Raw genomic sequence first — 23,564 nt, 5'->3', positions numbered from 1 at the left:
CAAAAAACAAATTGAAAGAGAAAATGTTAAGAAATTTTCATATAGAAACCATATACATTAGTACTACATTTCTAGGTTTGATAAAAACTGGATAACTCCTTTATTTAACGAAACTGGTGAAAATAAGATTTCAACTAATACTGACAGAGACATTACATATAACTTTAAATATGGCAACTAAAAACTTCAAAATCTTTGGACTCAAATTGCTCTAAACTATCCTTTATTCAACTTGGTTTCTTCTTTATGAGTTGACCCAAATGAAAGGTTCACCTTTATTATTTTAGATACGAAATTGTTTAAATCGACAAACTACTTCAAAGTACGTACACTCTTTCTGTACAGAGAAAAATTAAAAAGTTACGATTGGAGAATAAAACTATTACTTAAAAAATTACAGCGAATCTAAAGTGATGTGTGATATGAACCAAAACTATTCGCAAACACCTGAAAATAATATTATATCATGCCTTGGTTCAGACCCATTTACTGATGGTGGAATACATTAACAGCACAATATACAATAGTAATATATCTCTCATGAAAGAAGTACTGTATAACAACTTCACCTCAACTGTAGTAGAGTGTAATAATGTACTTCAAAAGATGAATTATCACCGAGACAAAAAAAATATAAAAAGAACTGGAAAATGGTATATCTGTAAATTTATCTTAAGTTTTCTTGTCTAAAAAATACAGAAACAAAGCAAACGAATATAACAAATGTACCCATAAACTTAGGAACGGGCGAGGTGGAATCACTAGATAATGAGACTCAAGAATATGGGGAACACTCACTTGCTGCAGAACTAAAGGAAGCTGAATCAGGAAAACAACACACAGAAGATCATTTTTTATATCCTCTAGTGAGCGAATAACGCCTGAACTGTGCATAGAAAGAATTAGAACATCAAATGCAGAAATTGACAAAATAATAAATCCACCGCAGAATAATGAAAACTTTCTCGGTTATATCACCACAAAGGTTTTTACTTTAGCTCATCAAAATATGCAAGGAATCAGTAACAAATTGCTGGAATTGGAAATTTTTTTAGAAGAAAACAAGTGTGACATATTTTGTGTGTCTGAGCATTGGGCTCGTGACAATCAGGTTTCATCTCTTACATTAGATGGTTTTAAAAATGCTAATTTTTCTTGTAGAACAAAATCATTGCATTATGTTAGAAATAATATAAATTTCGAAACAGTGAAAACCAAATCTGTTGAAATTACAGCAATTAGATGTAATTTAGGTGTATTGAACAATTGTAAGTTGAATACTTTAGTAATAGTAGTTTATAGGAGTCCAAATGAGATCTTTGACATTTTTCTAAATAATCTTGAGGAAACGATTAAGAACTTAATAGAAAAATATAAAAATCCTAATCTCATACTGTGTGGAGATTTCAATATAAATTTTATAGATGAATCCAAAAACCTCTGCTCCTTAAAAGATCTTCTTAGTTCATATAATATCTCATCAACCATCAACACCCCAACAAGAGCAAGTAATTGTCTGGATAATATTTGCACGAATATTGACATAGGTTTATATAATAGCAAGGTGGTTGATAATTACCTCAGTGATCATCAAAATGCCCAACTAATTCATATTGACATTAATTCTGATGGAGCCATTCAAACAACACCCCTGCATCAATTTAGAGATTTTAATAACCAGAACAATATTGAGTACTTTTTATCATTATTACATAATGAAGATTGGGAGGATATGTATCACTGTACAGGAAATGCAAATGAAAAATTTGAGGTCTTCTTTCAAACTTTTAAACACCTTTTTGATATTGCTTTTCCTCTGAAAACTGCGAAACTAAAACATAGATTAACTCAAAAAAAACCATGGCTAACAAAAGGTTTACTAATTTCCGGCAAAAATTTGAAGAATATATATGCCCTAACTCTAACAGGAAATGAAAATTTCAAAGCCTATTATAAAAAATATAAGAAACTATACAAACATCTGTTAAATGTAGCAAAAAAAAGTATAATAATAGCCTGATTGCCAACTCTAAAAATAAAGCCAAAACTGCTTGGAATATAATAGGAACAAATAAAAATTCAAAGATGAGATCGAATGCCATTCAATTGAATATAGATAACAATATTGTTCAGGACACCCAGATAATAACAAATCATTTTGCTGAGTATTTTAATAGTATTCCAACAATACTTTCGAACAATATAAAAGAACCATTATATGAACTCACACTTTTTCCTTCAAACCTGCTCTAGAAACAGACATAACACGTATAATAAGTAATCTAAAAACTACACATACTACTGGTAATGATGATATTAGCTCTAGTCTGTTAAAAAAGTGTTCAACATATATTGTTAAACCATTTAGTAAGGCATTTGATTTGGTTAACCATAAAATCCTACTAGATAAATTAGAAAAGTATGGATTTAGGGGCATTTCATATAAATGGGCAATAGAACACAATATGTTGAGATAGACAAGTTTAAGTCTATTCACCGTAATTATACCATGGGAGTGCCACAAGGTTCTATTCTGGGACCATTGCTTTTTATAATATATGTCAATGATTTTGCAGGTGATGTATGCAGATGATACAACCTTACTGATAAATGGACCAAACATCTCCGCTACAGTTGACTCTGCTCATATAGAAATATTGAAAGCACAGGATTGGTTCTCCAAAAATAAATTAGTTTGCAATGATAAAAAATTCTCTTTTGTAAGATTTAGTTCTGCACCAAAAGGGTATGAACACAGCTTACTTTTAAAAGCATCAAATGGTTCGTTAAAACAAGTAACATCAGTTAAATTCTTGGGACTTAACCTCTCAGAAGATTGTAAGTGAAATCATCACATTCATGAAATGTGCAAAAAAATATCACCAATGTGCTATTGCCTGTATCAACTTAATAAAATTGTGGACAAATCTGTATTACTTATGTTTTATCATGCACATGTTCACTCTTTAATCTCATATAGCATATCAGCTTGGGGTTTATCTAGTGAAGCGCAAAGGGTGTTTATTTTACAAAAGAGAGCTGTCAGAAATATTCAAAGAGTAAGTAGACGCACGAGCTGTAAAGAACTATTCAAAATCCTAAAAATTTTAACCTTACCTTACATTTTTATTTACCAGATACTGATGTTTGTAAAATCAGACAGACAATTGTTTGCTCCATTGAATAGAAACAAATACAGTAAGAGAAATTCAACTTTATTGGAAATACCAATTCACAGACTGGCCAGGACCGAATCAAGTCCTTTTTATATGGGTATCAAATTATTTAATAAATTGTCAACTCATGTTAGAGAAATGTCGCTGAGAGAATTCAAACAGTATGTGAAACAACTTTTAATTGACAAAGCCTAATACTCTGTTGATGAGTATTTGAAAGATCCTATGTAATGTATAATTGGTTAATGCCTTCATGGGTTCATTAGAATACCAACACAATTACCAAATGTGGCTCAGTTCATAATTATATTTAATTTTGATGTACCTAGGATTTCAATCATATAATCGGGGTTCATATTTAGATTTTATTTTATTTTATTTCATTTTATTTATCATATTTATTTTTTATTTTTATTATTTACTTGTTCTATGTCATCATGTTATGATCGTTATGAACGAATAAATATTATTATTATTATTATTATAGGAGATCGCGGTGAAGTAACTATTACTTGAAAAACCACAGCGAATCTGAACTGATGTATTCTTTTGTTATGTATCAACTCACTCCTGACAATAAGAACAATCATTATTATCATCATTTTTAAATCTTCCCAAAATCCAGTTGGAAGAATTATTTGGTAATACATTGAGGTCCTGGCAATAACCGGAAAGCACATTGGCTTATCGTAATTAGAGATGATTTTGGATTGAACAATGCACGCCGTTGGGAAATTATTGTGCTGAAAAATTCCAGTAACTTCAATCAGGTGTTTTTTTTTAATTATTATGATTCCATTAAATGTGCTGATGGATCGGTTATAGATATGGCAGTGGCAGTAAGAGGATACAAAAGTAATCTAGTGAAATATTCATTATTATTGGGAAAACGATAATCTGTAAACCAATTTGGGAAGGTTTTAAAACCAGTTACCATAATGAAATATTTCATCAACTCACTTGAGCACAGTTTTTACAGGTCACCGATTCTTCTTTTTTGGGGGAACATCTAGGAATTTGAAGATCACTTATCTGCCTGGATTTGTTGATATCAAAAAGATAAATTTGTTCTCCACCCATATTCACCAACATTTCTGAACCAGCCGAATTGAAAGATACATTCGTTGCTGCCAATTTGAAACTTGTTGCTCTGGCGTTTTCGATAGCCAAATGTCCTGGAGCGTAGTACTGCACACAGTTGGGATCTACGGGCTCGTTTTCTGGAGATGGTTCTATGTTGTTGACCTGGAATCGAGGGGCAAAATGCACCCTCTTGAAAATGAGATAAGATCAGTTTCGTGTCACCCTAATACACAAACAATATTAACTATTGATTTTATATCCTTGAAAATCATTTTCAGATTCTTCAAATTTTTTTTTAGGATAATATTAAGAATTATTAAGACAATGACTAGGTATTCAACCCTCAAACTAGGTATACAGTCGAATATGGATTGACTCTTCTGAGTTACATTACTGACAAAACTCTGAATAGCCACACTACTGTCTAGGCAGTCCAAGGAGTTACCTAGCCTACACAAGATAAAAGGAAAATAACGAAATTAAAAATCGTTTCGAAATCATATTTACAAAAACGTGTAAAGAAGTGGTTTCAAAAATTACTCAAAATATTCTATCAAAATAAAATACAAGAGGGCATTACTATAAAGATAGGTGGCCAAATAATTGAAGACAAAATATCATCGCTTCTAAATTGTACCTATACATTTTCCATTCAAGCTCCAATTTATTTGGTGAGACACATTTCTTCAGACAAAATTATTCTTATTATGGTAGGGGCTAATGTGAGGGGCTATTACCAAACAAAAACAATAATACAATGATTCAATGAATCTTTAGGGTCTCCCGACACAGACTTCCGAACTTCAACAATTAATAACGGCCAATCTTGTTGAAGCTACATCTGTCAAATTGGTTGTCATTTATTCAGTCTGTTTTACCAAATCACCATAAACGGATATAGCATTCAACAACACGTGCAGATAATAAAATTGTTTCAACAAAATGGGTGTTCTGTTCGGGCAACGTGCTGCACGCTTCTCCCATTTTATGGTTGCCATAATCGTCCTACTGCTGAGAGAACTATTTGTAGTGTGGTGGATAAATTGAGTCCACTGGTTTAGTAAACGATCGACCAATATCCGTACGTCGAAGAATCGCAACATCGCCGCTGTCTGTGAATAGCAATATTGCCGCTGTCTGTGACAGTGTGCAGAAGAATTCGAGGCAGTCAATTTCGCGTCGCTCACAAGAGCTCGGCCTTTCGCACACCATAACTTAATGTGGATTTTGGGCTGGCGGCGTCATCGGTCCATAATTATTTGAGAACAACATTGGCCAGGTCATCACTGTCAATGGCGAGCACTATAGGTCGATGATTACCAACCTTGCCTCGCCTAAATTAGATGAACTGTACTATTTTGAATTATATTATGTTAGATAAAATGAATTATGTTGACAGAAATCAGAGGTCCAAACAAACTACTGAAAATTCAAACCTACCTCTTGACGAAAAGTAACTGTGCTTGGCTTCAACATCCTTCTATCATAGAGTCTAATATAACAATCGTTTACCCCCACTGCAATATAATGAGGTTTGGTAGGGTTAACAGCAATGCATTTCACTTCACCAAAATTGCTGCTCAAATCCAACAAAACTTTTGTGTTGGTCATTGTACATTCATGTGGTTCCCTCAAATCATACTGTCTGAAAAATTTTAATATTGATTAAGGATATCTGATAAACATTCGGCATTGATAACAATAAAGTACATCATGGTTTAATAATAATATACTTTTTTTTTCATGGACAAAACACAAGCACTACAGGAAAATCTTCAAGTCGCTCTAAGAGCGGTGTCCTTGCAAAAGTACTGATTTGAATTGCTGAAAGTTAAGTTCATTTGGAAAAACTTTCTTAAAAACTTTATTCCACTTAAACGCAGTTTTCCAATTGAAAGAGTTCTAAAACTTAAAATGAAGATCTTTGAAACTTAAGAATAGAACAGTTATAATAGATAATTATCCTAGCCAACAAATAAGAAAAAAAATTGCGACTAATATTATAATGGCTATACATGTGAGTTTAAAGCATCCTGACTGCGACCTCAACATCAAAAATTTTCCATCACGTAAAGATTTGAGCTATAGTTTTTATTTTATACAAAAATTTTCACATATAGGGATATATAAGATCAAAACAAGAAAAAAACAATATATTTTGAGGATAACATACTTTATTTACAATACACATGAAAAAACATTCAAATGAAGTCTTTTGTGCATAACCTTTTTGCAAATGTTGACTTTCGTTTATATGTTTTATCGTTTTTCCTCATAAGGAACCAACAATAATCCCCCATCATTGCTGCATCTGTCTTGGTAACGTTGCTCCATTGTCAATATGTTGTAATAAGTTGGATTCATTATATTTTTCGTTGAATTTTAGATACCAAAACACATGTGTTTTCGTATGAAAAGGGAACCTTATCATCTTTCAGAAATAACCTTAAGGCCAACAGAACCAAGCCATTTAAAGGAAAAGTCGTTAAAATTACCTGCTTGATGCTAAGAAATTCGATATTTTGTAACATTCAACCCCATAAATTCATTTCATTATCTTTCGTTAAGGGTCGAAAATATGTCATCCAGTCTGTATACCCCATTTAGAATAAAAGTCAGAAAACACTCAAACGTATAATAAATATCGCAATTTATCTTATGAACTCAAAATTTAACGACATGATAAAATGAAGCCACCCAAGTGGCTAATCTACATGTTTTATTCGAAACAGCAAAAAAAATATCAAAAATAACCCTTGCAGTGACATCTATATATCAGTAGTAGACTCACGACATTAGAAATGTCGGGAACTAGACGTGAATTCTTGCGGACTTATTCGCCGGACCATGAGGTGGCGAAAAGAGTACCAGTCTTAGAAACAATTTCAAACTTTCTGATTGGTTAGAATTTTCTGAGATAACATTACTTATATCCCCTAACATAGTAAAGGTGGTGAGGTTTTTTGAAAAGATTTAAGTCAGTCGTGCGCGGACCCCAGGGTCGTTTAGGGGCTCTTGCTCGGGGCAGTTCGCCCCTTTGGGGAGGTTGCTGGGAAAGCTATTGAAGGGACTGAGGTACTAGGGATTTTAAGATACTGGGTCGCGAGGGGATTTCAGTAGTGCGATGAATATTCGCGGTTTATTTGACTAGCTGACTTGAAGTAAAATGTCAGGAGCGTACGAAGTCAGAAATAGGCCGGTTGAATTTCCTCCAGAGTTTTGGGAAATACTCGAATAGAGTGAAATACGGTTTCGAGAAGTGATCTCGATATTTGGGAGTTATTCGCGTTTTATTTGGCTAGCTGACTTGAGGTAAGAAGTCAGGAGCATACGAACTCAGAAGTAGGTCGGTTGGACTTCCTACGTAATTCTGAGTGACTTCTGGAGGTACTGAAATACGAGGTAGTTCAGGTCACCGTTTTGCGAGGTGTTTTGGAATTGATAAATAATCGAGGTTTAGTTGATTTGAGGTAAAGTGAGTGGTGCGCGGAGATTTGGTGAATCCAGTTGAATTTCCTACGGTAGCTGGAAATTCTAGAGGAAATTTTGAGTGAATTGAAATATTGAGATATTTCAGGTCACTGTTTAGAGAAGTGACACTAATTGGGTTTTGGAAGTATTCGCGGGTTTATTCAATTTAGTGATTTAGAGATTTTTTAGAATTCCTGGTAAGAGTTTTTGGGGAAATAGTGGCTTTTGTTGGAGTTTTCAGGGGAGTCCGTCTACGATAATTTTGGTGAGCGTATTTTAAACAATTCTGATATATAGTGTAGATGTTATTGCATGCGTATGTGGACTATATTTTCGACTTGGCACCTAGAGTATTAATGAACATTTACCATAATAATATAGCTACGAATCGGGTTCCCTTTTCATTTTATTAGGTTATTATAGGTCATAGTAATTTCCTATGTTATACAGAGAGGAGCGATTAAGTGGGTCTCTTGATAGCTTCTCAGAGTTGTATTTTAATTGGTTTTATAGCATAGCTAGTATAATTCAGGCAAGGCATATCTATGCCCTGAGTGAAGTTACCTCAATTTTCAAAGGAACACTCCTGTCAGTTTGTTTTAGTAGTTTACCCATAGTTTATTCATGGTTATAATTATTTATTTCTTTTTCTTTTATATAGTGTAAATAACGTTCAGTATTAATTTTTGTTCATTTAATTTTTTTCTATTGTTAATCCGATTATTCTGCCAACTTTACTCATCAATAAAGTTGGTTTGTGAAAACTCTGCTAATATTATTTCATTTCCTCAAACCCCTAAAAGACCACGCATTTAAGCCGTGGCCGAATCCAGTCTCTGAGGATATAATTGGTGGCATAACCAAGCCATATCTCAGCGAAGATTAGAAGGTAGGAAAGTCAACTGTTGACCAAGTTGCCTACTAATTCTCAATCCGTGTGATCAGGACGGATTTCAAACTTTCTCTGATCTGGTGGCAGCAACTCTCACGCTACCAAACTAAATTAAGAAAATAAAAACCTTTGGCTGAACGATCCCATATACAGGGGGGTGAATTTTTCTGGTGCGAGTAAACTGAGATGATTATTATATATTCATTAGTAGTACTTATATAGGGATCGCCAATTCAGACCCGACGGTCATTTATTACAATGTTTTGGTGGAACTTTTTCCCTTGTTCGTCACTGACAGCACCTAAATTTTCTGGGAAAAAATTCAAATGGGAGTGCAAGAAATGAATTATAATAATAATAATAATAATAATATTTATTCATCCTCAAAGACGTTGACAAACGTATAGGATAGGTCAGTATTAAGCAGATAAAAATCACATCAAACGATAAAATTGTAGATCAGTAGATAAAAATAATACAATAAAAATTTATACAAATAAGTCAGAATAACAAAAATTAAAACAATTGTAGTTATAAAAATTGAATACGTCATGCCAAAGCCGCATGAACCCTTTCAGTCGAGATGGTCCGAGAGAAATTCGCCAATACTATAGTAGGCCTTAGAAAGAAGAAATGTTTTAACTGCTTTTTTAAATGCTACAGTGTTCATATGTTTGAAATGGTCTGGTAACCGATTGAATAATTTTATTCCCATATATTTGGGAGAATGTTCGAATTTTATAGTTTTATGTTTAGGAATGCTCAACCCCTCTGCATATCGAGTTGGGTAGCTATGATAGAATGAGTTCTTAGTACAGTCTGTTATACATTCGCGAACATATAATAGTATTTTAAAGATGTAGATGCAGGGAAAGGTTAAAATTTGATGACTAATGAAAAATGTCTTGCATGATTCCCTCCAAGGGATGCCTAGTAATTTCCTAACGACTTTTTTTTGAGCAATGAAAACTCTATCTTTGTCAACACTGTTTCCCCATAGGATCACATTATAACTTAGATGGCTATAGACCAGACTGTAATATACATCTAAAATGGCGCGTAAAGGCATACAATTCTTAATTCTTGAGATTGCATAATACCCTTGATTGATTTTTTTACAAACAACTGTGACATGGTCAGACCACTTCAAACAGTTGTCTACATGAACGCTAAGGAATTTTGTACAACTTGTGCATGCCAGTGTCATTCCATTGATTAGTAAGGCAAGCGATTGCTTTTTCGGATCGTTTTTTAAATTAAAATAGATATATTTTGTTTTGGTCAAGTTTACAATCAGATTGTTCCTTTCACACCAATTTAAGAACAGTGATATTAATTCCTCTGTTTTTGATTTTAATTCCTCCTGACTCTCTGCTGATACAGCTAAAGACGTGTCATCTGCGAAAAGAGTGAGAGCATGTTCATTACTGGTGAAATAAGTAGGTAGATCATTTACAAACAATAGAAAGATCAGCGGAACTAACACAGAGCCTTGAGGAACTCCAGAACATATATCGTGATAGTCTGATTTCATATCTTTAATCTTGACGAACATCCTACGATCTGTAAGAAAGTCAATGATCCATTCTAGGAAGTCCCCTCTAAATCCTAGATTATATAATTTGCTCTCGATGAATTTAAAATTTAAACAATCGAACGCACGTGACAGATCGAAGAATACTCCTGCAACATGCTTACCCCTATCTAAAGAAGCGTATATGATTTCTAAGAATCTCCAAGTAGCTGATTGAGTGGACTTGCCTTTGCAAAAACCATGTTGAGAATCGGACAGGATCTTGAACCTTGATAAAAATCTCAATATTCTCTCATTCACAACCTTTTCAAAAATTTTTGAGAAAATGCTAAGCAGGGCCACGGGGCGATAGTTTGTAATATCCGATGTATCATTCTTCTTATGAACTGGTATGATCATGGCTGTTTTTAGAATTGAAGGGAATTTGCCACTTGTGACTGATAGATTCAACAAATAAGCTAAATGTTTTGAAATGTGTAACTTAATTTCTTTTAAAATTCTCACTGATATATTATCAATTCCTGTACTTTTTTTATTTTTTAGATTGTTAATTACTGCGTCAATTTCACATTCGTTAACGGGCATAAAGAAAAAAGTATTCGATTCAATTCCAGAAACCGTGCATACGGATGATCTATTGTCGCCAAAATGGTCTGCTAAGCTATTTTCTACTACTGAAGAGAAATAGTCCCCAAATATGTTCGCAACATGATCTCTGTCTGAGATTACTTTATTATTATAGTTGAGAGTAATATCTCTTTGGATTTGTTTTCTGTTCATTTCTTTGTTAACTAGGTTCCAAACTGTTCTATTTTTATTGTTAGAATTCTTAATTACATTTTCGTAAAAATTCAACTTTGAAGCTTTTATTAATGATTCATAGTCTTTCTTCGCTTTTTTGTATGCAGCACGAGAATCTTCGTTGCCTATATTTTTACATAACCAATGCATACTTTTTAAATCAAGACTGGCCTGTTTCACTTCAGGAGTTATCCAGTTATGTTTGTTACTAGTGGACGATTTGTGTTTTTTGGTCGGACAACATTTATCGATAGCATCACTTATAATATTCATGAAGGCCAGAAAGCTCTCATCTATATCAGTTTTGTTATATATTACATCAAAACTGGTTTTGGATAATGTCGAGGAGGAGGAGGAATTTTGAGAGACATGTGACATCCCATTTTGCAGTAGTTTTCAAGTAGTTCTTCTGCAAGTCTTTCATAATTTTCTACTTTCTTGTTCCCTAAAAACTCGGAAACAATTCTTTTGAAAGAACTCCACGCAGCTAATTCAACATTACTTAATTTTTAATTAAACTGTTGATCATTTAGTAGTTTTCTAATTTGTGGTCCAACAAATATACCTTCCTTGAGCTTTGCATCACTTAATTTTGGAAAAACGTGTTTAAGATATTTAAACACATCAGCTTCTTTGTCTAATGCTTTTACAAAATTTTTCATTAAACCCAGTTTATTGTGTAATGGAGGTAACAAAACGTTCTGGGATTAACAAGAGGTATACTCTTCACGTTAGCTTGACCTGGAATATATTTATCTCTCGGAGGCCATTATTTCACTTGGTAATGGCTCTGTATTGCCCTACTGTTCCAAAGGCAAAGAAAACAGCAAAACTTCGAAAATCCGCCCTGAAGTACTAGTAATAGTCCTATGACTTTTAGGTCACCGCATATTTGCCACTTATACTTATTATAACTTATTGTATTACATCATGGCAACTGCATGTGCAAGAGGAATAGAGGATCTTTTGTTACCATTATGGAGCAGAATGGCCTTTAAACTTGTTTTGAACGAATCTATAAATAAACGCCATTCGTCCGGGTTATGTGCAAATCCTAATTTTTCCATCACACCATTTGGATTTACACAAACACACATTTTATCCTGCATAGTAAGAAACGAGGATAGCTCATGTTACGGTTCCTAAATATAACTTTGGTTTTAGGGACTGGTAAATTCCATTGTTATAATTTAGACCCGATAGTTCAGCATTCTCTTTGGACAAGTGGAGGTCCCGAACTAGGTCATTTAATTCAGTTTGATTGATTAAATGGGGTATTCTTCCTTGACTCTCGGGAAAATAAGGACCGTCTTTTTCTGGCATATCATGGGTACCTGCTTGGTCATCATACGTTTCCAAATCTTCCTCCCAATTTGTCGGGGTGTTGGAACTGGTAAACCTTCTCCACCCACCTCACTTCTCTGATACTAACTTACCACTACTCGCGTTGAACCAATATTGATGATCCGATTGTCAACGTGCTACTTTCATAGCGATTCTGTATTGCTGGTATTTTCAGGAAACTTCGAGTATCCGAAGTTCGAGAAGAGGTGTTACAAGTCTCATATAGAGTGGAAGCAGATTCAAATACTGGGCAGAGCCACTGTGTTGCCAGATTTTAAACAATTTCCTCAATTTAGGGGAATAGCAAATTTGGAATGTTTATTAAATTTTTATGAAAAAAATCATAACTCAAAAATCTTACGTGTTAGGAAATTTTTACTATCATTTTCGCATTAAAGGACCAAAAATTAACAAAGATCTACCTTTAGCATTGCAGTCGTAAATTGGCTGTAAACTAGTGTTACTAATAGAGTGTATCTTGCACTAAATTGCATCACCAAAGAAATGTTGGCAAAACTACGATTTTTCTTTGAAAATGCTTTGCGAACAGTGCCTGTGCAAAATTGGTGATTTATGTTGGATATTAATCACTATAGATTATGTTCATTTAGAAAAAACGTCTCGTCCCAGGAAGAGATTGAATATTTATTTGGGAGATATAGAAAAGCCATATTAGACATCAATAATGAAGAAGTAGTTGACTCTCCTTCGTTTTGGCTTTCAATCAGGTTATTTTCTTTGTTTGTGGATTGTAAGATTAGACTCAGTGAAAATGAATTTACTTCAGCTTCTGCTATAACAAGGATGTACTTGTAAAACTCCATTTCTTTTCTTTTCAAGGACATTGGGAAATCTAGGATTTTCATTTAGAGTATGCCAAATTTCATTTTCTTTTCAACAATTCTCATCAGTAACTTTTTATACATATTCATAGATATTTTAAGCCTTTTGGTATGATTTAGAGGTTACATCTGAAACATTGTTTCCTATCATGAAATGTGAAAGATTATAAACCAACCTGCTGATACACATTACAATTATGAAAGAAGCACTTACATGACCAATCCATCCTCTGCCGCTGACCAAAATAAGGAAGGTTCTATGGGGGATATTGCAAGTCGCTTGACTCTGTTTACATGACAGCTGCATTCCAGTATTGGAGGACCCTTTGTAACAGCATCGTTAATTGACTGGACAAGAACTCTACAATCGCCAGAAGCTGTTGCTAATTCGGTACAAGTTCTTCCTAAAAACTGAAGTTCATTTACATCAGGTATATCAAAAGAGAATCAAATTTACGAGGTTTTCAAAAACAATTGAAATGATGAATCGAAGAGGTTTTGTATTAAAGTGTATAATATTTTAAAATTCTTGCAAAGCGCTTTCGACTTTCGTCATCATCAGTGCTCACCTGAAAGTAAGTGATCTAGTTGAAAAGGGAATTTAGTGAAATTGAAGTTGTAAAATTTTTTTTAAGGTTAAGAAATTTGAAAAAATTGTTTGAGATTACTTACTTGTCAGGCAACAGAAAGTATCAAGATAAGTGAATTGTACATTGTAATATTTAAATTATATAAAACAAAATAGGCTTATATAATTTAAATATTACAATGTACAATTCACTTATCTTGATACTTCCTGTTGCCTGACAAGTAAGTAATCTCAAACAATTTTTCCAAATTTTTTAACCTTAAAAAAATTTTACAACTTCAATTTCACAAAATTCCCTTTTCAACTAGATCACTTACTTTCAGGTGAGCACTGATGATGACGAAAGTCGAAAGCGCTTTGCAAGAATTTCAAAATATTATACACTTTAATACGAAACCTTTTTGATTCATTAATTCAAATAAGTATATTCAGCTTTTCCAAATCCTTTTTTAATTGAAATGAGATTAAAATTGTTCATAGTTCATAAAAAAAATAATGTACAATTTATAATCAAGTTTCTGTTAAATAAAAATACTAGGGACACCTAAAATAAATTACTTTTGTCACAGGTTTTTCAAATACAAAATCGATGTGTGCACAATGCACAATATGATTTTAATATAAAGAATTAACATTGGCAGATCAAGATATTCAGTTGATGTGGTGCTGCAGGTTTTTCCGGGTTTTTTTGCAGCTGAAAAAGCAAATGCGCCACTGGAATCAATGAAGTCGTCCCGGAGCGCCAATCAATTTTTGTTGTTGTTTTATAATTTCATGATTTGTATTTTGGAAGTGTTATTAAAGATATATTCAACAAAGAAATATCCAAAACAGTTTTCAATTCTACACATTGATATACACAAGCACTAGTTCAGAACTCAGCATGATTTTGATATTCAAATCGTGTATTATTGTCACTATATAACTTCACGAACTGAGTGGACATACTTGGAGACTAGCTGTAAACCAAATTATGTAAAAGAATCATTCGTTTAGGCCAGTCTCAAATTACCTACACTATAGGTTAATGGACTGACACCTATCAGAAATCAACTAGTTCTCTGACTAATACCAGGAAGGGCGTTGGATTATATTATCTTTTAGATAATTTGGTTTACAGCCAAGTATGTCCACTCAGTTTGTGAAGTTTTCTTTCTTGTACGAGGAATTGGTCAAATTTCGGATATGCGGTTGGTTACCTAAAAGATAATATAATCCAACGCCCTTCCTGGTATTATCCAGAGAACTAGTTGTTTTCTGATAGGTGTCAGAATTGTTCTTTTAGATAATTTGTCACTATATAAGATATAATATTCTGTTTCAAAATTACAGAACAATAAATATCTTTTTTTTTTTTTTGGGAAAGAAAGTTTTTGGCTTTCTACTACTCCATCTGATACAAAAAAATGGATGAGAGAATCTTCCAAAGAAAGGAAGGATTATTCAATTTGAAAATAAGTAACTCTATACATGGATGTGTAGATCATGCAAAGAAGTAACTTTCAGACACAAACTGAAAGAAAGTCCTCCTGAAACAGCTACTTTCATATAAACATTGAATTACACGAAAGAAAAAAATTCTTTCGAAACAAATACTTCTATATAAACACTGAATTATACAGAAGATACTTTTCTCTATTCAGTTTGTATATCGAACATTTGTGGAGGAATGAGAATCAGATATCATTCACATGAGTTCTACTTTGAATGAATGGTAATAAATTGTACTCACATGGAACACTGTCACCCTAACTGGTATACACGTGTTTCGCCTTAAGACACTTGCCTTAAGGCTCTTCAGTACCAAATTGGATAACATTATAGAAAATACACACACTTCATTCATGAATTACGATTTTGAATGTCACGGAATAAGCTTGATCTGCTTATGTCATCGATGACATCGTAATGACATTCATTCACCTATTTGATTTAATCCCAGCCATGAGGAATCTTATTTGATTTGAAAGGGTTATATTTCTTCTTTGGAAGATTCTCTCATCCATTTTTTTTGTATCAGATGGAGTAGTAGAAAGCCAAAAACTTTCTTTCCCAAAAAATTAATCACTCCTAAAAATATAACCCTTTCAAATCAATAAATATCTTGTTTCATTGATGTGTGCATATGTATATTACTTTCACATGTTTAGAATACTTACTGAAACTTGAAACATCCATTCGTGAGTTGCTCAATGATAGTCTAATCAAAGATATCTACATAAAAAAATTAGGAGATGAAAAAAAATTATTTTGGAAGTAGCCACTAAATCTGAAAGTGAATTTATTGAATTATTGGAGATTAAAGAAAATTAAATAGAACAATCAAATGTGAACTAGCGTTATTGAAAAAAGGTCTAGCTGATAAAGTCAAAGAGCAACCCAAACGATCCTTTATTGGATCGGATTGTCACGTGTGATGAAAAGTGGATCCTCTACGACAACAGGAGACGTTCAGAACAGTGGTTAGACACCAATGAGTCACCCAGGCACTTCCCAAAAGCAAAAAACCATCTTAAAAAACAATGGTTACTGTATGGTGGTCAGCGGCTGGTGTGATTCACTATAACTTTCTGCAACCGGGCCAAACCATTACAGCAGCATCCGGCACTGGTTAACAGAAGAGGTCTGATCCTGCTCCACGACCGACTACAATCTTTTCAAGCACTTTTTCATCGGTAGAACTTTCGCCAACCAGAATTAGGCAAAAACGGTCTTCGTCGATTTCATCGAATCCCGAGCACCCAATTTGTATGCTGACGAAATTAATCGACTTATGTTGGCAAAAGTGCACTGATTCAAATTTTATTTCGATTAACAGTGACAGTTCAGTTGTCGTTGGATTTATGAATAATCACCAGTGTTTTTTCATAGTCGATACTGGAGCAACGAGGTCAGTATTAAGACCCGACATTATCAACATAAGCAGTTTGAAGACTTTCTTTTTAACTGGCAATGAGTTATATCAGTCCAAAATCATGACGTTTGGATTATGCAATACACCCGCATATTTTAATGCTTCATGAAGTTGGTGCTAACAGAATTTACCTGAAGAATATGCCAGATCTATCTTAATGACATTAGAGTGACCGGGAAAAGTTTTGACTTGACGAACATCTGTCAAATGAGAAGTGTTTTCACAAAGCTGTGGAATACTCATTTGCAGATCAATCCCAAGAAGAGCTACCTCTTCCGCCTTGGATCCACGTTGAGGGTTGAAACAAACCCAGAGAAAATCAAGCAGTGCAAGAATGGCCAACACCAAAGTGCAAGCATAACAAGAATTTTCCTTGGACTCTGTAGCTATTATTGAAGTTTCGAGAAGAACTTGACTGAGAACTCCCTTTGTTTGGTCTTCAGACTACCAGCAAGCATTTACTGTCCTGAAGAGACATTTGACCGGTGCCCCAGTTCTGGCATACCCAAGAAGGGCTTTTTTATATTTGATACATATGTAGTACTCTCTCAAATACAAGAAGGAGAAAAAAAGTCGTTATTAACTATTTCAGTGAATCCCTGGGAACATCCAAGAGAAATTACTGCATCACTAGGAAATATCTCTTAGCAGTGGTTAATCCGGTGGATCACTACCACTCCTTTTTATATGGCCTTAAATTCTTGATGAGGTCTGACCACTCAGCTCTTCAAAACTCCAGATAAACAAATAGCAATAGCAAAAAATTACAAAATTATGATTTTGAAATTTGTCGTAGGAATGGGAAAACTCACGGAAACGCAGATAGACTCTCAGGAAGACCATGCCTGAAATCCGGATGCAAATCCATTCAGGACAAGGATACTCAGTTACCAGAAGAAATTTCCTTCAGAAGTGACAGAGTAGCAAGAAGAGAGCTTTTTATGGACAGCTCTGATAGGGAAATAAGCTCCTCTATGTACGTGACTCCTCATCACCTGACAATGGTGTGACCAGCTCCCAAGGGTGACACTACCTTCATGACCAGCCCAAAAGGAGGACCCTGTCTTAAAAAATGTTCAAGAATGAATTGACAAAGAAGTGAGGCAGGAATAGTAAGAGACTTCCAAGCACAGGCAGCAGGCAAAAACGGGACGGATAAACAACTAACTTTTGATGTTTGTCTCCGAAAACCATAGAGACTGGGATATACTGGTTCTTCCCTTTTTATTGACATAGGAGCCCTCAATGTGTAGCGACAGGCTACATACCATACATGTTGTTAACTGGTCGAGTACTGAAATTTCCGATAGACGTAATATGCGGCAGCCTATCTCATGAATCTCAAAAAGGTACCTTTTTCGAATTATGTGAGTGAACTGAAGAGACTGGAACTCATCTACAGATTTGCCAGATTCAAATGACAGCTTTCCAAAGACAGGATGAAGGTATAATTTGACAAAAAGTCGGTGCCAGAATCCAATTGTCACCCAGAAGCAAGTATAAGGATTCGCTGTAGAGCGAATGAGTCCTTATATGAATCATGATGTTTTTCAAGAGAACAACTTTAGGAACAGGGGTAGTGTTTTAAATTATCTCCTGAGAAAAAAGGGCCAGGCCACGCTGTTCTTCTCTGATCAACTGCGACTCAGTCAAGGTCTCGCTCAGCCCCACTTGTGTCTCCTCTCATCTCGAAACCGTATCTTTCAGAGAGTTGTTATACCAGCTCTATTTTTATAAGGGCATTAGCACTCTAGTGAATTAAAGTTGAGTTTAATTGTATAGTGTACATATTAAAGTTTCCTCAATTATAGAATTGAAATCAGATGAAAGCTGGCAATTGGATGATATTTTGATGGTAAAAATGCAGTTTGAAAACTTCAAAAAGGTACAGAATATATTGCGTCCAATTTCAATAAAATGTCTAAAGAATTTTCAGAAAATTCTTCAAGTACTAGAGAAAGACTTTACTCTGAGGTGATTTTGCAGTACTTTTAACAAATATGGGGTTATAAACTGACTATTAGTTAAACACTTTAGGATAAATTTACATAATTTGGGTATGAGGTTAATCCACATATTATATTAAAAAATATAATGGAATGAATATTATATATATATTCAGGGTCATAACAACCTCAAAGTAAAATATATTGAAAACTCATGTAGCCATTGTGCCAACTTGTGCGAGTATAAATTACAGCACCTGTTTTCTGACCTAAATACTTTCAAAATAGTTAATCTCTCTTTAAAAGTTACACTTGGAACCTCCAGCATAGAAAAAATTCAAAACAAGCACTTTTATAAAAATACTCTTCATCAATCAAGTCACCAACCTGGTTGGTGAAACACGCTTCAAGGAGAGTATTGCAGTTCCGGTGTTTGAGAAAGGCGCTAGTTTCGCATAATTTCTTGTTTTCTGGATTTATCACATAACTATTATGCCAATATATTTTGTACGAAAGGTATATATTCTACAACTTTACTACCAAAAATTTCACCAGTAAAGAGGCGTGACAAATATTTTAAGAGACCAAGTTGCTTAATGCAATTATTTGTTCAACTGATTGATTGTACGAATATTGAGGTTTGTTTGTTCAGGTAATTATAATTTGTAACGTGAAATATTTCATTACACAGTTAACCAATCAACTCACTGATATGGATTCCTTGCAATTCCTAGTAGCAAGCATAACAGAGATTTAGTTACCTACTGTAAAGTTAAAATATGGCGGAGTTTCAAATATACCATGAGAATATTTGTTTAAATTTTTTTGGAGGTATAAAAAAAATACTAAGATGTAAGGATGGTCAAAACTTTTAGAAAGAGACAAAAACATGAATGAGTTCAAAGAGTTCATTAAAGTGCAACTCTTCCTCTTGAAAACTCACTTTCAATTTTTCAGATTATGTATTTTGTATCAGAGAAATGATCGATTGAAATTAATTAGATTAGCACTTCTATTGTTACATGAAATATGAATTCAATTAGTCCTTGAAACCTAAAGTTCCACCACTTTAAACCTATGGTAATTAGTTTATAAGTTGCTGAAATCAAAAACTATCTTTACCTTAACAGAAAAAATATTCCCAATATGATTGGTTGGAATGACTTGCAGCTTTTTATGCCTGAATGGATCCCATAAAATGATATTTGTATCATCTGAACCTGATGCTAGATACCTGAAAAAAACATTTTTTTTAAACTACTTGACTGTACAGACAGGTTATACTTTACAGCAAGTCAGTAGTGAGAGAATATAGTAGTGAGGAAGTAAAAATAGTTAAAATTAAAAAGAGAATACATTCAGGAGAGACTAGTTTTTCGAGAAAAAAGTTTTTGGCTTTCTACTTCTCCATAATTGAATAAGATATATGGGAAACATAGAAAGGGTTCTTATGAATGAATATTTGAAATACAAACTGAAGGGAAACAATTATTTTCATGTAATTGAATGTTCATATAACACAGAATAATACCTACCAGCCCAAAGGGTAGGGGAGCAAGGCTCCAGCCTGGAAGAGATCAAGATGATGAGCAGAGAATACCTTTATGGTTAGTTTACTTTCTAATCACTTATTTTTGACATTTGCTGGGCTTAGCAATTTATTAATCATCGTCAACATGGGTGAAATAGAAAAGAACTTGAGAGTTTTCTTGTTTTGCACAAGCAGAGTGCTATAGTTCAATCGCACTGAACATTACTGTGCTTGATGTATGAAATGAACTTTTGCCTTTTACGATTGTGTTAATGCACGTCTTACGATGCCTTCATTGATCTTTAAATCCAGCTTTCAGTCTTCCAGATTTACAATAACATTAGTACTTACTTTCCATCTGCAGTCCATTCTAAACAATTCACACAACCTTGATGTCCTTCGAGTTCATACTCTAGCCCAAGTCGTTTGACAAGGTTATCTGTGAATTGAGAATGCATCTTCAGAAATTTGGAAGCTTCGGCATTATTTTCTCGGCTATGCAATAATTTTAAAAAATCTCGACGATATCTCCATTTTCGAAGTTTGTCCCCCATCTACAAAAAAACAAGTAGGTAAATGACGATCACTTTAGAGAAATACACTAGTATTGCATACTTCGTGGAATACTTCTATTGCAAGAACATTTTTATGAAAACTACAAGTAGAATTACTTTTTATGTTCTCAAAAGGAATCTTGAAAATTTGTTTACTACTTCGGAAATATCAATTTGTGTTAGTGAAAAGGATGTCAAATGTCAAAATTTGGCTAGTTACAGGGTTGCTCTCGATATTTATTTAGATAATACTAGTGATCCGCCCCGGCTCCATACGGGTGCAATGCTGATACTAAATATGCATATCAACGCGTGCGATCGCTGCTAATCAAAAATTACTATAGGACGAAGCGCTATTCATAGGCACGCCTCGCCGACCCCCCGGCCGGTACCACCGCAACCGCTATGTCCCTGCATTTAAATCTGTAATACCTTGGAAAATATTCGTTCAAATTACATGCATGGGTATACATATAAACATTCCTCTTGAATCACTCTATCTATCAAAAAAACCCGAATGAAAATCCGTTGCGTAGTTTCAAAAATCTAAGCATACATAGGGAGAAACAGTAGGAAGCGCTCTATTTCCGTATAGTAAATGAGCCTATCTTAGACCTTGAGGCTCGCTTTATTTATAGATTTTATATGCACTGTGTCAATAATCAGTTGCAAGTCCGCTCAAAGCTAATAAGCCTCCACTTGGCGGTTTAGGGCCGTTTTCTCCATATATCATGCAAAATCCAAACTTGACTAAGCTCGGCTAGAAAATAAAGCTCAGCTTTAGCACAATTATTTTTTCAAACTGAGCTTTCTAAAGCCCAAAATATATGTGGCAACACCTGAAAAATTTTGAAATTCTGTTTTGAAGTGAATAATACCCAGCAGGCACTATAAACAGATAAGAAAAAACTTGTATGAAATTCAAATCGATCTCAAACAAGAGATTCAACATTTTGGATATTCAATATATCAACTTGTGGAAAAAAATCCCCCATCATGAAAATACAGACAATAAAAATAGTGTACCTAATTAAAAATCGAATAAGCTAAAAAGAAAAGACGTTGCACAGGTACATGATGGTTCTACTTCAGCTTTCAGCACGTCATTAGCTGACGGCCCTCAGTATGGCCCAACGGGCCTGCACTGAGGGCCAGCTTGTGCAGGAGACCAGAGACCAGAGGGCAAGTGCCTTGCATGGTTTAAATCTGCTGAACGGATAAATGCTACAATGAACTTCCTATATTATTCAAAAATTAAACTAAATTTATGGTCCCTGTTATGAAGATCATCTAAAACCATGCGAGAGTGGTAGATTGTGCTTTATCGATAATCTTTGGATAGATTTAAGCCCATATCCAATTGAGAAACATTCTCTCATTATTACGTAAAAGATTACACAACGGATTGTTCGGTATGAACCTTCGAAAACACTTTAAAATCGTCTGTCACATACCGGCGTCAACAAATTCAAGCAGTCTTCACTTATTCTGTGGCACCTCACTCCTTGTGACAAAAGAAAAATTAGATAAAGGCTCGAAAGAGAAAACATCTGTGAGGAAAAAAAGGTCTAAAAGCGGGTCAGTTCAAAACGTAAACAACAGACGACCTTGCGAAAGGTTGAACTGATTTTCCAAGAGCAAGTGTGGGTCATTGATAAGAATCAACCTAGTTATCTATTGAAAAATATCTGTACTGAATATTCCGATCTCTTGGGTAACTAGAGCCACCCATGTGCAAATATGTATGTGTTTTTATTCTATTGTTGCATTTTAATTGCATTTTAATTTTTTTAATTATTATAAGCTGTTATAACACCATCTCGCCTGTCATATGCCACGGTTTGTTAAGTACCTACGAGATTACCGCCCATTTTATAGGTAGGTACACTATCTTTAAGCACCCCGATTGTTAGTGACTGGCAAACACCATTGATGTATTTATATACCTTTTGACTTTTGACACCGTATAGAAATGTTTACTTCTATACGGTGCATTTGATAACGGGAGATCGTAAACCAGAATATGTCATCTTCAATTCTTTCAGGTTTAGAGACCAGCTCCCCTACCCTTTCGACTGATTTTTGGTCTCGAGAAAGACCAATGGGTTCATGACTGATTGATGACGGCATGAAGTCCTTAGACATCAGTGCCGCCCTTCACGGAATACCCCTACCTGGCTGGGGTGGGATGGATGAGAAAGTTATTCATCCGTTAACGGGAGACATGAGGGCCTCATTCGACAGAGTGTCGGGGCCTTCTATATCGGGAGGGGTCATCTACAGCATAATCCGTGGCTTCCCTAACTAACGGGTTTTCATGAGTTTCCATTCTTTCAAAAACTCTCTCATTCCTCGACTGGATGGACTGCCGAATGGAAGGCAGCTGCAAATATCTGCGGATGGCTTCATTCCGCACGAACCAAGGAGCATTCACAATCATCCTAATTAGCTTAATTTGCAACCTTTCCAAAATGGAAATGTTGGACGGAGCCGCTTGTCCCCAGACGCCTGAAGCATACATGATGACAGGCTTGAACATCGTGTTATATATCATGATTTTGTTCTTCGTGCTCATTTTGATTTTTTGTTGATCAGAGGGTACAGATTGGCTATCCGGCCCTCGATCTTAGACTTAACGTACATGATGTGAGGGTTCCAAGTGAGCCTACGGTCTATTAGAAGGCCGAGGTACTTTACCCGTGCTTGTCAGTCAATCTCCTATCCAGAGATTCTCACTTTTCTGGCCGGAGAAGATAGGAATCTTCCCATGGTTATCGCCTGAGTCTTTTCCGGGTTTACTCGGATCTTCCAATCGAGGTACCAGCGATCGAGGTCGTCCAATGCACGTTGCATGTAGACGACGCCGAGCTCTCGACCCATGGAAGAT

At 34.7% G+C, this 23,564-nt stretch overlaps 1 protein-coding gene across 4 annotated transcripts in view; it reads right to left on the bottom strand.

The window, feature by feature from the left end:
* Positions 1-23,564, bottom strand: part of LOC111514403 (WD and tetratricopeptide repeats protein 1) — a 50,479-nt gene that overhangs the window by 19,978 nt on the left and 6,937 nt on the right. Inside the window, exons 1-6 of one of the 4 annotated variants that reach the window (XM_074177129.1) lie at positions 22,132-22,252; positions 20,475-20,677; positions 19,715-19,826; positions 13,358-13,554; positions 5,700-5,904; positions 4,137-4,448 (exon numbers count right to left, since the gene is read on the bottom strand). In XM_074177129.1, coding sequence (XP_074033230.1) covers positions 4,137-4,448; positions 5,700-5,904; positions 13,358-13,554; positions 19,715-19,826; positions 20,475-20,677; positions 22,132-22,227 — 1,125 coding nt within the window. In that variant the 5' untranslated portion in view covers positions 22,228-22,252. Of the gene's footprint in view, positions 1-4,136; positions 4,449-5,699; positions 5,905-13,357; positions 13,555-19,714; positions 19,827-20,474; positions 20,678-20,738; positions 20,909-22,131; positions 22,253-23,564 lie in introns of those variants that run through there. The other 3 variants (XM_074177132.1, XM_074177130.1, XM_074177131.1) reach the window with 3 other exon arrangements.

Source organism: Leptinotarsa decemlineata, unplaced genomic scaffold, assembly GCF_025532065.1.
Source record: "Leptinotarsa decemlineata unplaced genomic scaffold, Ldec_3_MD MMD2_tig00002159_RagTag_RagTag, whole genome shotgun sequence".
Taxonomy (NCBI): Eukaryota; Metazoa; Arthropoda; class Insecta; order Coleoptera; family Chrysomelidae; genus Leptinotarsa; species Leptinotarsa decemlineata.
Note: the sequence above shows the minus strand (reverse complement) of the source record. Positions and strands in the feature narration are given on the sequence as shown.